This window comes from Meriones unguiculatus, chromosome 8, assembly GCF_030254825.1.
Source record: "Meriones unguiculatus strain TT.TT164.6M chromosome 8, Bangor_MerUng_6.1, whole genome shotgun sequence".
Classification (NCBI taxonomy): Eukaryota; Metazoa; Chordata; class Mammalia; order Rodentia; family Muridae; genus Meriones; species Meriones unguiculatus.
This window is the reverse complement of record NC_083356.1, coordinates 42,402,030-42,417,928: the sequence shown is the minus strand read 5'-3', so window position 1 is coordinate 42,417,928 and position 15,899 is coordinate 42,402,030. Positions and strand designations below refer to the sequence as shown.

General features: G+C 43.4%; 1 protein-coding gene across 1 annotated transcript in view; it reads right to left on the bottom strand.

The window, feature by feature from the left end:
- Window positions 1-9,343: 9,343 nt before the first annotated feature.
- Window positions 9,344-15,899, bottom strand: part of Fbxo32 (F-box protein 32) — a 37,982-nt gene continuing 31,426 nt past the window's right edge. Inside the window, exon 9 of the mRNA XM_021645246.2 lies at window positions 9,344-15,003. Coding sequence (XP_021500921.1) covers window positions 14,914-15,003 — 90 coding nt within the window. The 3' untranslated portion in view covers window positions 9,344-14,913. The remainder of the gene's footprint in view (window positions 15,004-15,899) is intronic.

The following is a 15,899-nucleotide window of genomic DNA, read 5'->3' as shown; positions in this document are numbered from 1 at the left end:
AACAAAATGAAGTAAAACCTATGGGGAAAACTGCACTAACATTATCAAGGGGCAAATATGTTTTTTAGGGAAGAAAGACATTCTTGATTCCTGCATTGAAATACAGCTCCAAGCCTTGTGGTGATGCCTTACACCTTTAATCTCAGCACTTGGGAGGAAGAGGCAGGCTGATCTCTTTAAGTTCAAGGCCAGCCTGTTCTACAGAGTGTGTTCCAGGACAGCCTAAAGAAACCCTACCTTGAAAAAGAGAAAGAGAGAGATAGAAAAAAAAAAGAATAGGATTTTAATGGAAAAAGTGGCAATGAAGGCAAAATATCCTGCTTCAAGGGAGTCATTAGACGGAAGAAACCTGCAATCTTCCTGTGGCCACATTCATATTTAACCTGCCCCCTTTAACCTAATGCTTATGAGATCTGTGTCTAGACAGTAGAGCAAAACAGGAAATGAGTTACACTGTCATAGTTTCAGAGAATTTAACCTCATGTTTTTCCTCTCAAAGCTGGGCCTACTTAGAAAAAAACAAAACAAAACATTCCTTCTCTCCAGAGAATTTTGGGACATTTAAGGAACTATAGTAATTCAAGGCCTCTCCAAGGGAACACAGATAGCTATTTTGGAAAAGGAAATGAGAACACGATTTTATGGTGCTTGGACCATCAACTGAACATAGCCACTTGCAGGAACATGGTTGCTGGCTTCTTCTGGATTCCAAGGATGAGTTCAGAGCAGACTGTGATTCTGAGCTCGTAAAGGGCAGGCTCAGTCTGGTGACTCATTTTCTGTGCTGGACACAGTATGATGCTGTAAGTCCATCAGAAGGAGCCCGAAGAGCAGTTTAAAACAATGTAACTGACTTTTCTCTTTCTTTCTTTCTTTCTTTCTTTCTTTCTTTCTTTCTTTCTTTCTTTCTTTCTTTCTCTCTCTCTCTCTCTCTCTCTCTCTCTCTCTCTCTCTCTCTCTCTCTCTCTCTTTCTGTCTCTGTCTGTCTCTTTCTTTTTTGTTTTTTTGAGACATGGTTTCTCTGTGTATTAAGCCATGGCTGTCCTGGACTTGCTTTGTAGACCAGGCTGGCCTTGAACACACAGAGATCCACCCACCTCTGCCTCCCAAGTGCTGGGATTACAGGTGTGTGCCATCATGCCCGGCTCACAGGGACACTTTCTATTTGCCAAGCATTGAGCAAATAATAAATATTGCATTATTACATAATTTTCATTTACTTTATGCTGCTGTGATGAAAGATGCTGCCCAAAAACAACAGAGGGGAGGAGAGGATTGGTTTGGCTTACACCTCCAGGTCACAGCCCATCATTAACAGAACTCAGGGAAGAGACTCAAGCAGGACCTTGAAGCAGAAGCCATGGAGGAACATTGCTTGCTTACCCACTCACTGGCTCATGTTTAGCTTCCTTTTATAGCCCAGATCGTTCTGTCCAGTAAATGGTGCCGCTCACAGTGAGCTGTGCCTCCTACATCAATTTATGGTGAAGACAGTCCATCACAGAGGTGCCCACAGAACAACCTATTAGAGCCATTTACTCGAGACTATTCTAAGGTGAGTCAAGTGACAGTCAATGTTAACTAGGACATTCATTTAACACTTGTAACAAACATAAGATGTGGTTACCACTTATAATACCAATTTTCTAGCTGAAGAAAGGGGTTTAAGGAGTTTGCAAGAGCAGTAGCCTTAGTATATACATTTAAATCATGATTCTAGAATCTGCGTTCTTTACTGGTGTATTAGTTTTTGGACAAAATTATCGACAGAAACAGTTTCAGAGAGGAACATTTCAGCTCTCTTTTAAGGGGTATCAGCCCATCATGGCAGGGAGGTCAAGGATAATTCATCCCATAGTAGACACAGGGAACAGAGAAAAGGGGAGGCAGGAAGAGGTCACGTGGTATATGTTCTCCAAGGACATACTCCTAGTGATCTTGTTTCTCCGGCTAGTCCCCATCTCTTGCCTGTCATCACATTCTCATAACACCATTTTATTATGACTCCATCAAGGGACGGGTCCCTTTGTTGGGCCAGTGTCCACAGGATCGAGTGGTTTCGGGAGGGATTGCGGTAGACAGATCTGGAGCTCTGCTTTACTAATCTCAGTGCCTCACAGTCAATCTGACAATCAAAATTAACCATCAGAGATGGCATGATGTCCTAGGTAGTGTTTGTCAACTCGACATAAACTGTGGTCATCTGGGAAGAGAGAACCTCAATTGAGGAATTGCCTCCGTCAGATCGTCCTACAGGCACGTCTGTCTGTAGGGTATTTTCTTGAGAATTGATGTGGGAGAGCCAGGCACACTGTGGGTGGCCACCCCTAGGCAAACAGTCCTGGGTTACATAGGAAAGCAAGCTGAGCAAGCCATGGGAAGCAAGCCAGCTAGCAGCATCCCTCCACAGTCACTGCTTCAGTTCCTGCCTCTAGGTTCCTGTTGGAGTTCCCTCAATGATGAATTATGATCTGGGAGTTGTAGGCTGAAATAAATCCTTTCCTCGTCAGGTTGATTTTTAGTCATGGTGTTTATCATAGCACCAGAGAAGCAAAGCAGGACAGCGCACACTATTATGATAGGGCATTTGTGAGGAGTAAATGATGATGTTTGTAGTAAATTGATCGCAGTGCCTCATCCATAATAAACATCACAGTTCCAGTTAATATTTACATACGCAAATGAAAACAGGCTCTTCTTTGCTGTTGAGATGACTTTCATCTTCATCCTGTGAAAGAGACATGTTCTTGGCATTCCTAAATATCTGTTGAAGTGGATTTATATTTAAAAGTATTGCATGCAGTAGGACAGATACAATGATGGTCACAGCTGGTTAGGGGCAGAGACTTCATAAACAATGGGAACCGGCTCACACTAAAAGTCTACTGTGTCGGCCGTATTAACTGTTGCTTCTCACATTCTAGGAGGTAACTGCACAACTTATGTAACAAATGCTTTGTAAGAGTCACCAAAAGACCACTGAGGCACATTCCATTTGCTCAAGGAACTAGCAGCCCATTAGAGAATACATTAAAAAAATAACCACCCAAATAGTTAATATGTTGTGTTAGGTGGTATTGTGAAGGGACTAAAATATAAAATAATAAATTTGAACCGTGGGTGTGTGTCTAGGTCCTGCTTTGCTTGATGTAGGTAGAGGAAGGCATCCTGGAGTAGGTGGCATTTAGTAGAGAGAAAGAACCTGAGAAGAAGGAACTCTACAAAGGCCTGGAGATGGACAAGAACTGGATAAGTTCAATTTGAAAGAAGGTGAGCGTGGCTGGAGCATAGCAGGATGAGGGGATTCTGGTCTTTTCTTCTCATACTGGGTCCCTTGCCGTGGCCATTTGGACACCAAGTCCATAAGAAAGGCTTGTTGTCTGGAGAGATTGGCAAGACCAGAGTATGAGGGGACCTAGGGACAACAGAAGCTGCAAATGCATAATTTGAACAGAGTTTTTAGATTTATTTATTATGTATACATTGTTCTGCTTGCATGTATGCCTTCAGGCCAGCAGAGGGCACCAGATCTCACTATACGTGGTTGCTGGGACTTGAACCTGTGGAAGAGCAGCCAGTGCTCTTAACCTCTGAACCATCATCTCTCCAGAGTTACAGGTATGCACAGGGCTAAGAGGATGGACAGAGCAACAAAGTCTGTAGCAAGCCAAGGTCATTAGTGCTGGGGTTCTCCATTAGATAGTGTCGTTAGTGCTCCAAGACCACCTTGTCCTCGTCACTCCTTCACGTGACTATGTTAATGTAAGCAGCAAGGCTGACTTTGCAGATGTGACCGAAAGAGTTTGAGATGATCCTCATTGGTGAATTACAGATCTTATGGTACATATTTTCAAAGTGACTTGAATATAACGCAAGTAAAAACACTTCTTGGGAGGAGGTATCTCAGTGATAGAGCAATTGCCTAGTATGTGCAAGCCCTGGACTTGATCTTTAGTACTACACAAAAGGGTAAAAGGGGGATGAAGAGGGGGAGACGGAAGAAGGAAGGGATGAGAAACAACACCAAGATTTTACTCATTTAAGCTATTGAATATTATAAACATGGAAATGATAAACTGGACGAGGCATCTATAATCCCAGCACTCGGGGGGGTGGGGGTGGGACAGAGGCAGGTGGATCACTTTGAGTTCAAGGCCAGCCTGGTCTGCAAAGTGAGTCCAGGATAGCCCAGGATATGCAGAGAAACCCTGTCCAGATAGATAGACAGATAGACAGACAGACAGACAGATAGATAAATGGAATGATACAACTGGGTATAGAACTGTCATTTTGGGATGACCCTATCTATGAGACCACAGCCATGTTCTAGTCAGGGCAGCCTGATTCTGATTATTTAATACAATTAGATGTTTTCCATGGCTTCACTAAGGGTATTGGCTGCTTTTCAGAGAGCCTTTCCATTCTACAGGCAGATGGGGCTATTGTCCACGTTTCTGTCTCCAGCCACAGGCCCACAGGAGAGCAGCAACAGACTAGCATTCTTGGGGGGTTGGGATGGTTATGTAAACATCACGGACAAGCATGGTGTGACCTAGGTCTTACTTTGAGGAGCAGCACTTCACCTGTGAAGCGTGTAGCATCCAGTACCAAACAGCAGCCTGGATGAAGGGCAGCCCTTGGTCTGAGAAGAAGAGCAGAGTAGGAGGCTGGAGAATCAATGTGCCAGGACAGGCCCCTTGTCACACACAGTGCATGCTCAGGACCCTCGAATGATGTGATGCCTTTTCTGATTTGAATTTGAATCGAAAAATTCATGGCAATGTTTTTAAAGTCCAGAGCCAGATTGCTGAGCTGTGAGTTATTTTAGGATAATGTTTTATCAGTCGCTGCTTTGGAAAAAGTGGTTGTGCCTTTGCATTCCCAGGAGGGCACAGCAAGACTGGTCATTCTTCAACCCTCCAGTCCATAGGCATGTAGGGCCTGGGCTCACGCAGCCTCAGTTTAAATGATTCCCACTTCTTCTGTGTACACAGTGAGCTGTGTGTGTTCTCCATGTCCCAGCTTTCTCCTCTCAAAAATGTGACCAGAAACAGAACCTAGTTAGCAGAATCGAGATCAGAATCGAGATCATACTCAGGCCATTGCTTCACCACCCAATACAAAAGTGTCAAAGCACTACAGTACTGACTTTTCCGTTTACTGTCTCAGGTGCCTATCTGCTTTCCTCCCCTCTCCTCCTCCTCCTTCTCTGTTTGTTTTCTTGAGACAGAGTCTCCCTGTGTAGCTTGGCTGTCCTGGAGCTCACTATGTACACCAAGCTGTCCTTAAATTCCCAGAGATCTGCCTGCCTCTGCCTTCCCAGGGTTGGGATTAAAGGTGTGCACACCATGCCTGGCTAGATGCCTTTCTCCATTCAGTCTTCCCAACAGTCCGAAGCGTACATACTGCTTCCATTCCATATTGTGCATGAGGACACAAGTGCAGAAAAGCTGATTCAATAAACACGTTAAATGTCATTGTGTCTCCACTGCACTGTGTGTAAACCTGATTGCAGAATGCTGTTTTTAAAGTTTTGTAGCTACCATAGGAATAGCAGGTCTAATGAAACATTATATATACAAACTACATATATGTACATATACATATATATAATATATATCTCCATCATCTGTCCTCAACTCTCCTTCACGCTTTCAGTTACCCCTTTCCTCCATAGTTCTCCTTCTGATACACACACACACACACACATACACACACACACACTGCCTGTTCAATCTTGCTTCTGAAAATGACAGAAAATGTAATTTTTTAATTTCTCCCCATTAGACTGAAGACTTACTGTAAATATTGCTTCATATACACCTAGCTCCACCCTAATACATGGGGCTTTCAAATAGACTTTGCTATCTTCTTGTTTCTTTGTTTAATTTTTTTAAACATACCAGGTCTCATATGTAGTCCAAGCTAGGTTAGAACTTGGCTATAATCCTCCTGCTACAGCTGCCCGAATGCTGGAATTATGGACTACGATGACCAGGTTTGTTTTCTCTGAGATAGGATCTTGCCAAGTTGGCTTCAAACCCACAATCTTCCTGCCTTAGTGTTCCCCTCCTGCCCTTCCCCCAATCTTAGAGCTATGTAACATGATTTTCTTGCTGTGTTTTCTTTGTTTTTGTTTTTTTTTTTTTTACTTGATAATCTTAGTCCCATGCATCCAGCAGACACTTATGCTGAGTAAATTGGAAGCAGCATGCTGGGAGGTCTCAATTTGGACTATAAATGTGAAAATATATACATATGTATATATATTATATATATATACACATATATAAGTATTGACTCCCATAGATCATATGGCTCTTTCTGAATCTTTTTGTTTCCCCTGATGACTTTCAGGTAAAGCCTGGCAACTTTTTATCTCCTGAGACATAAATTTGGTTTAAGCTTAAGACAGATGAAGTGGTTGTCGCCACTGGTTTAAACAACAGGGAGACACTAGCACGATGTGGGGCTGGGGCTGGCTGTTTTTGGCTTTCCTCAGGCCCATTAGACTAAGCAGAACATGCAAAGCAGACCTAGTGAATAATACTATTCCAAGCTGGATAACCACACAGACACATCTTATCACACAGAATCCGTCAGCTCAGTCCCTGTTCCCAGCAAGTGCCACGGCAGACCCTGCTGTCACTCATTTGCGGAGAGAGCTGAGGCACAATAAGGGTTAGCACGCCCCTGCAACTAGAGGGCTGGGCTGGCTGGCTCTACAGTCTGTGTTTTCCATGCTCTGTTGCCTCTTGGAAGGAAACAGGGACCGTGTAGAGTGATTCTGAAGCAAAGAAAAGGCTGACTAGTGAAATATCATTAAGACAACCGAAGGCAAGTTGGGGGAGTGCAGAAGGCTGAGCCACACACTCTTTCATGTGGGAGGGGAACGACTCGGCTGTCACGCTTGCTCCTTGGCATCTGCCAAGTACGATTCCTCAGGATGTGGTGGCTGGCTAAGCGCCTCTTGCAGCCACTGGGTTCCGCCTTCCCTCTGCCTCTCTCCTCCTCTCCCCCGGGCCCAGAGATGCCTCCTTCAGGCTTTCCTCATCCTCTGTCTCTTTCTAGGAGCCTGTATGAATCAGCAGCTGAGAGAGACAAGCAATGGGCAGTAGAAATAAATACATAAATAAATGACCTTCAAAATAATAATAATAAAAAAAAACTTATTCCTCTAGTGCATGGATAATTTACAGGAGTTGGTTTTCTCTTTCTACCATGTGAATTCCAGGCCTCAAACTGTTGGCTTTGGGGTCAAGCACGTCTACCTGTTGAGCTGTTCTCCTTATATAAATTTATCTACATCTCTATTTTGATGCATGTATTATTTAAAGAAAAACATTTTATTCCTTAAATACCTCTCCTGCTCCTTCTTCTCTCTGTATCTGTACTTAGATCAAGAATTCATTGAATCAGTGACTCTAAATCACCCCCAGAGGTTATTGGTGTATTCTGTCTCCACCTTCTGAGGCTAGAAGTACAGCTGAGCCTTCGTGCCCCGTTGGCAGTCACATGGGTTCTGGGGAGCTGAGCTCCAGCCATCTTGCTCAGCAAATGCTTCAGCTGCTGAGCTGCTCCGAAACCCCTAATTGCACTTCTAATGTCATTTTTTTTTTGAAGGAGAATTAGTGGCAGAACCAGGGTGCATTTCAGAGTTCAAGTATCAAGTGAGAGGTCCACAGGGAGGGAACCCATCAAGCCACAGGCAATTGAATGAGTTCCCAATCTAGTTCTTAAACTCTTGCTGCTCAGTGAACAATGATAATTGCTAATGTCTCTTGAATTCCTATTATTGTCAGTCTCCAGGAACTTTACATATATTCTTATTTCAATAAACCTGACTGTGTCTTGAATGTGAAACGTTCCCCCCTCCCCCCCCGTAGGTTCATGTGTTTTGTACTTTTGGGTCACAGCCGGTGGGATGATTTGTGCTTATGAAACCTTTAGGAGGTGGTGGACCCTAGAGGAAGTGGATCACTGAGGGCGGGGCCTTAAAATGTCTGGCCAGCTTCCTGCCTGCTGTTCCCCACTGCCTCAGGCTTATGCCTTCGTGCCTTTTGTGGTGGTTTTGACGATATCCCTTTTTCTTACCTTGAGTTGCTCTGCTCAGAGTTCCTCAGGCCAGGAACTCCAGGCAAGATATTTGCTCACAACACTGAGGAAAGCAACTAGTATATTTCTCAACTACAAGAAATAGGCACAGTGGAGGAAAATTCCTGGAGAGAAGCATTGACCACAAAGGCACATTGATTAGAACCTCACAAAAGTGGGGAGTTAGAATGTTGCAAGTTCCCAGGCATTTTTAAAGCTATCTTCAGCGTCTTTAATGACAGTTTACTACCTGTCTCTGTATGTGACCTAACATCCTTATGAGTGTTATGTAAGTCCTTTGGAATGGACAGGCTCTTTTAGCGTCTACCAACCCCCAAACTAAGAACATGGTCAGATACTGTCTGAATCTTGTAACAGGGATTTCCTCCATTTTGCTGTAAGCCATCTACCGGATTTCAACGTATTTGAAGAATGTGTTGATTCACCGCTTCCTTTGCTCTATCACTTCATGAGACTGCTGCCATGTTGGAGCCTGGAATTTACAGTAAACTACGTATGTGTTCCTGGGCCATGGTCAGCATATTCATCCAGAACAAACTCTCCTTCCTTTTGAGTTGAGAACTGTGTTTCTTGTGCTGACATCTTACTATCGACATCTTAAGAGACTGCAACAGAGAGAGTTATGTCAAGGTGTGACAGGCCACACTGCAGGCAGAAGCTGGGTCTGTGATGCCAGCCTTTTGCTTTCTGGAACATTTTAACCCTCCTTTTGAGGCTAGGTGACAGCTCAGCACACCCCCTCAAGGAAGCCTCTGCTCCTCCTGCTTCAAACAGTGCTTTACTGTTCCATTCATAATACTCATGGCAAGCTACTGCTGCTATTTATTTTTTCTTGGGGGAGGGGTGGTTAGAATCTGAAATCCACCAAGGCAGAGGCCATTTCTGTCATCCTCTTCTCAGTGCTTTGCACAGATCTAGCAAACACTAATTGTTCTGTTTGTTGGTGAATAAATGATAATAACTTTAGAATTGATTTTCTCCCAATCATTTTACAAGTCAGTCGATATATGGAAATATAGCACTCAAACAGAACATTGTAGTTCAACCACAAGCTTATTTTTCTGTATATTCCTAGTAACTTTTATAATCATGGTAACAAACTTCTGGGACTAGAAATATAAGTAAGTCTTTTTTTTTTTGAAGTAAGTCTTAAAGACAAAAGATAAACATATTCATTACAATAAAAAGCTAAGCTGAATAGACACACATAAAAAAATACACCAGGGTGTGTTGTTGGAAAAACATTTATTGCAATTCAGTGTCAAAAAATGTTTACAAAAATATGCCACTGTCTTATACAAACAACTATAAAAATGTCAGTTCATCATGCAAGAAAGGTGTGCAAATAAGTTATACAGGATTCAGATTACTCAATATTAAACAATCATCTGTTCATGTAATTTGTCTAACCGTACACATTGAGTTAAAACACTCAACCCACTCTAATTTTTTTCTCTAAAACATACACTTAAAGCTTCTAAGCTTAGACATGAACTATAATATACACTGTCTTTAGCCAAGGTGATTGGCATTTGGTAGTTAAAGATGGTACCAAAGGCTCCCAAGCATGGAGCAAGGCTTGGAGCCATCTGTTAGACAGTCTTGTGCAGAGTGAACAAATGTGTTTAAACTCAAAGACAGAGTCGTACTCAGTAATGCTGAAGCTTATGGAGCATCCAGAAATTTGGAGTTTGGATGCAGCCTCCATTTCCAGCCAAATGGAGAGGGACTAAGTTTAGAGAGCTTTCTCAAGAAGCTTTGCTTACTGAATTCAAGGACACTTTGGGAAAAAAGCCCAGCAGACGAAAATCATAGCTATCACCCCATCCCTTGCCTTATGGGATAAGTTCTGCATGTTGCAACCAAGGTTGAACAGAATGAACTGCATTGGTAAGAGAGGAGCAGGAAAGAGGACAGATGGCTTAAATGCACCTATCCATTTCAGGGGAGAAGACAGACCTGCTTGGGTACCAACAGGAGCTGGGTCAACACTTATCTAGTCATTTGTGTGTATATGCACAAGCTCAAGAACATGTGTGCATGTTGTGTGTCCATGACATGCGTGCATGCTAGTATGCCCCTGGGGATTTGTGTGGACAAGCATATGCATTTGGAGGTCGGGGTAGATGTTGGGTATCTTCCTGGATCCCTGTCCACATTTAGTTTGAGGCAGGGTCTCTCACTGAGCCTGGGTACCACATGATTCTTAAGGCACTGAAGTTCATGCCTGGATTTTACATTTTACATGCTAGAAATGGAATTCTGCACAGCAGGCACTTTGCCCACTGAGCCATCTCACCAGGACCCTGCGTCTATTCTTGTAAGGGAATTATGTAAGTACCCAAGGGAAAAATGAGTTTGCTAAGACATGCTGTTTGCTTTCTGCTGTTTTTGAAGCAAGGCCTTGCTATGCAGCCTGGGCTAGAAATCCAGTCCTCCTGCCTGTGTAAAGATTACAAGTGTGCACCACACACCTGGCACGCTGGTTACTTCCTAGTAAGCAGGTTGTGTCAGCAAGAATGGGAGGGTGTGGAAATGAAAAGAGACTCCGTAACTTCTCCAGTAAGATTCACACTTAATAGGTTTGGTGGCAGATGCCCATCATGGAATGGTCTCCCACACCTCCTGTGAGGGTCTCTGGGAAGAATCACACTGGCTGTCATGAATCTACAGATGCCCACAAGGTGCTTGGGTGGTAGGTGTGCTCAGAGTTCTGGTATCAGGAAGTCCCAGGTTTCTGTTCAGCTCTTTTGCTGACTTCCCAGGGAGTGTAGAGGAAGCACTCCCTCCCCATCCCCCTTTCTGGAAAAGCTTCCTCAGCTTGAAAAGGCAGAAATGTCCATCTGCTCTTAACAACCCTTGTTGGTGTAAGGTCTGGGATAGGAGTTTCCTTCATTTGGAAAAATCATAAAGGTTTTCTTTTCTCTCGCTCTCTCTTTTCTGTTTTAGCAAAGCCGAGAAGAAAACATTTACAGAATATACAGAATTTAGAAGAATTACTGTCAAAGCCATAGAGGGCCCATGATCTATCAAAGAGTATCACCCCTGCATTTCCCCAGAGGTTCAGGGTGTTTCTGAGCCTGTTTAAGCACTAACAGCTTTGAAGCCAGGATCTAGTCAGAAGAGAGGGTTCACAGACTCAGACAGTTGGAAACAGATTAAGAAAAAAAAAAAAAAAAAAAAAAAAAAAAAAAAAAAAAAAAAAACAACCAACAACAAAAAACCAACAACAGATGTCAACATAGAAAATGACAGTTTAGTTTAAAAAATGCACATACAAAATTACAGTCAAAAATTCACACATAAAATTTAGAGTGTTTGTATAGCAAGATGTTATTGCCCTACAGCCAGGCAGAAAAATCTACAGCCAGGTACATGGTTTGTAATAAACACTGTGTTGAATGCTGAGAACCATACACTGTAAAACATACCCTGGGACGATTTATCGCTCTGTGAATCATACCAACTGCCTAGACAAATCGAATTCCCAGCCTTTTCTCTTCTATATAAAACAATAGAAACAAGGAGCCTGTGTCAAAAGCAAGTGCCCTCAAGGGGAATGGTTTGTGACACCACAAGGATGAGCCACATACCAGCTGGCTGCGTGGTCACAGGCAGAACAGCTCTTCTGCTGAAAGCTTTTGTGGTGGAAGCCTTGTCCCTTGAAAACTATCTCCTCTAAGCCACTCCATCTGAAATGGACCATTACTAACCAGAAAGCCTCTCTCAGCTGATGGACTAGAGACCCCTCCTTGTAATCTTTGTTCCTTTCTGCCATTCAGCTGAGACACCTGTTTAGAGTAAGTCATGAGTAATGACATGGTCTAGTTGATATATACATATATCAACAATATATATATATTGCTATGAGGGATGGTCCTTCCTCCTCAGAGACTCTTGGCTGATTGCTCTTCAAAGTTTTGAGTGACTATTTCCCTGGGTTTGCTAATACGGCTTGAACAGAACTTTTTTTTTCCTTTTCTCAGTATTTGAATCGCTTCAGAATGGGCATAACTCTAGCTCTGCTTTACAGCATGCAAAGCAGGGGACAGTAGGTGCGATAGAGAGAAAACAGTTTCATTTCTTCTGGCAGTTGCTATGGTCACACCCCTCTTGCTTTTGTACCCACAGTTCTGGGTCAGGAATTCTTAGTTTTCATGCATTACGTCTGAGAGTCCTGGGTAGGTTTGCCAAGAAGAATTCTATAGACTATTAAATGTCCTAAGAGCAAGAGTTTTTCTTTTTAACTCTCAGTACTTGTATGCGAGTCTCTGGCCATGACCTAATATGGGTATCTTGCCTGCTCTACTCTCTCCATTGCCTCCTTCCCCCACATCAAAGATTCTCCTCCTCTCCCACTCCCTCTTCACCTGCACATCCTTTCTGTTTTCTAGTAATCAATGAAAGTGACCCATCCATGTTCCTTTCTTCCTTTTCGTCCTTAACCATTCTTCAGTTGTGTCACATACCATACCCACTGATACCAAGGGTCATGGAGAATCTGCAGGCATATACTAAACATTTCAGAAAGCCGTGGCCTCACTGCTTAGGGTAAGGGTCATTTTACACAGAGGCAGGCTGTTGCTTGGGTTATGTATGATGTATGACTTTGTGCCCTGCTGGCATATTCTGTGAGACTGGCTCACCACTCTTACTCTGGCAGTCCAAAGCTGGAAAAGCTGCTGGACTTGTAAACCCCAAGGTCCCAACAGCGTTCCATCTCTGAACAACACGGCAGCCATGACCACCTAACCTTAACAGCACCACTCAGAATCACTGTCTCCAGAGCTTTTCATGGCAATGGCAATTATACCACACATCTTTACGAAGGGTGAGATCCTGTAGAGGATCTGAAAATTATGGGAAGTGTTTTCTTGCTTTTTCTTTCTTTCTTCCTTTCATAGTCTAGGCCCTACAATCTTAATGTAAAATTGATCCTGGGAAGAAGAGTAAAAAAGCCAAACAGAAAACTCTAAGCTATTATGTTAGTAGTCTCCACAAAGTTCAACTTTATACTTTCACAACTTTTTATATAAGAGAAATAATGTTCTTTTACATTACCCTTTTCTCATTATGAACCTTTAAATTTAATTGAGTTTCCCCCTCAGGGAATGGTGCTGAAGAAGGAAATATGGAGAACGTCTCGTGTAAGCACAGATAGGACAGATCAGGGATCCTTCAGACTCTATCTGCCAGCACAGTACTGACCTGAAAGGAGAGGTGGTCACTGCCCCCCCCCCCCGTTCCTGTGCATACTCAGCCATCTTTCCTCTCCTAGGACTACCCCAAGTATCAATGCTTTAGGTTATACCCATACCTTAGCATTTATGTGGAACAAATTCCTATTTCTGCTTATTTGCCAAGGGCATGCATAGTGGCAATTTTATTTGGAGAGTTGAAAAAAAAAAAAGCAAATACAACTGCAAATATATATACATTGTATAAAAGCAACAATCTGTAAAAAGTAAAAAATAAAAACATTTTCCCCACCCCAGGAATTAATTCCTTAAGCCCTGAGATCTCCGTTCTTCCACAGTGCTCTTATCTCTGCCTTGCCAGAATCCCTGGAATCCTTTGTCTTCTAATCCTCTTTGTTTTAACCAGTCCTGAAACAAGTTTAAGATGAACACATCTCTCTATCTGGCTGGAACTCCAGACTCTCTTTTAAATCAAGCTTGTGAAAAGTCCCAGTTCAGGATGACTCAACTTTGATACTGGACTAAAGAACAGACAGTGCCTCAGCTCACTGCCCTGCTGAGGGGAAGCAGCAGCTCACAGGATGTTTAACTGACTGGTGTGAAAAATGTGTCTCTCAAGCCTCAGTTCTTGGGCTCCACTAAGTTCACAGACATCCATGTACCCATGAAGATACCCAAGGAAGCCCAGAAGTTAGGCTAGAAGAGGGAAGAGCTAAGTCAGAAGTGTTGGGCTTGCACAGGTGTCTAATTCTCTCTTCATGGCTTCTGTGGGGGTTGGGGATGAGGTAGGGGTGGGTGGGTGTGTTCTTCAGCTCCTAGTTCCCTACATGAGCTACAATACAAAAGGAAAAAAGGCGCAGTTACTGGGAGAGAAAGGGAAAAGCAAGTCAGAACCAAGAGAGGGTGTTTTGTTTGTTTTTGTTTTTCCTAACAGCCTTCCCATCTTAGATCACTTTACAGATGAAAGCACTTACATGGAACACAGACATTGCCTGCTAGATAGTGCATGCGGCCAGAGAGCACTCTATGCTTTGAGAGGTAGACCATTGCGGGGCATCTTCGTAGGATGAGGACTCATGCCCATGCACGTTTCAGATGAGTGGGCTTCTTTCCCTGTTTAAAGCAAACCCCCAAATCCAAACCCAAAGCCCAGGGAATTCTCAATTGCAGCGTCTGTTCTCCTTCTTCCTTATTTCGTCTTAACAACATTTTCACATTGTAAACAGAGTGTCCTGTCCTGTATTTGAGTTTTGCCTTTTTCTTCCTAGCGAACTAGGAAGTTTCCACGAACATCAAGAGGACTCCGTTTTCATGGCTGACAGAAGAGTTCTTGCCCTTGTAGTCTTGCTTGTAAATTGTTAGGGGGAAAAAAAAAGTCTATTTACAGTATTTCTGCTTTTCTGTACCAGTTCTAACGTGAAGTTCACATTTGTAAATTCCCATTGGCAACTGCATCTCTTTCCACCAACATCTTCTCAGTGACTTATCCCGGCAGTTCCAAGCCAATGCTTAAAATGTACACTATTTACAGGTGAAGTGTCCGAACTCCCAGCCATCCAGTCAGCCAGGGCCCTTGTGAAGTTTCATGGTGTGTTCAGATTCAGAACTTGAACAAATTGATGAAGTCCTGAGGCGAAAGTGAGATGGAGCAGCTCTCCGGGTTGTTGGCTGTGCATGGATGGTCAGTACCCTGGAAAGAGCATTGTGGTTAGAGCCGAGCTCTCAGTGGCAGCTCACCAGGTGCTGCACAGCACTGCCCAGTCTTTCACAATTCTCTGTCAATCATGCCACTGCAGGGGCTGGAGGGGTGGCTCAGTGGTTAAGAGCATGGACTGCTCTTGCAGAGGACCCAGGTTCAGCTCTTGTACGTGGGTCAACTGGCTCACAACCACCTGTAACTTATCCCCAGGGTATATCTGACATCCTCTTTCAGCCGATCTCACATGCACACAACCACACATAAACATGCATGCACATACGTGATTAAAAATGCCAATAAATCTTAAAAGCAAGAGAATGTCACTGAAAGAATATGCCAGGGAAAGGAGCTGCTGAGTACAGTGTCTGGTGTGTGACCACCAGGATCTGAGTTTGGATTCCCAGTACCCACATAAAACCTGGGCATGGAGGCATACATGTTGCAGCCCTAGCACCTGGGGTAGGAAAGAGACAGCCAAGTCTCGGGAGTTCATTGGTTTGCCAGTCTAGCCAAATTGGTGAGCTCCAGATTCACTTTCTTTTTCTAAATGTTTAGGAAAAATTTAATTTATTAATTTTTATATACACTGGTGTTTTGCCTGCATGTCTGTCTGTGTGTGTGTGACGGTGTCAGATTCCCCTGAAACTGGAGTTACAGACAGTTGTGAGCCGCCATGCGGGTGCTAGGAATTGAACCGGGATCCTTTGAAAGAGCAGCCAGTGCTCTCAACCACTGAGCCATCTTTTCAGCTCTCCAGGTTCATGCTTAAAAAAATGGTGGAGCACTATTTAGGAAAACAGGAGACTGTGACCTCGTGCTCATATGTGCACCTGCACATACATGCGCGCGCACACACACACAGCATATCCACACATTAGCTCTCTCCC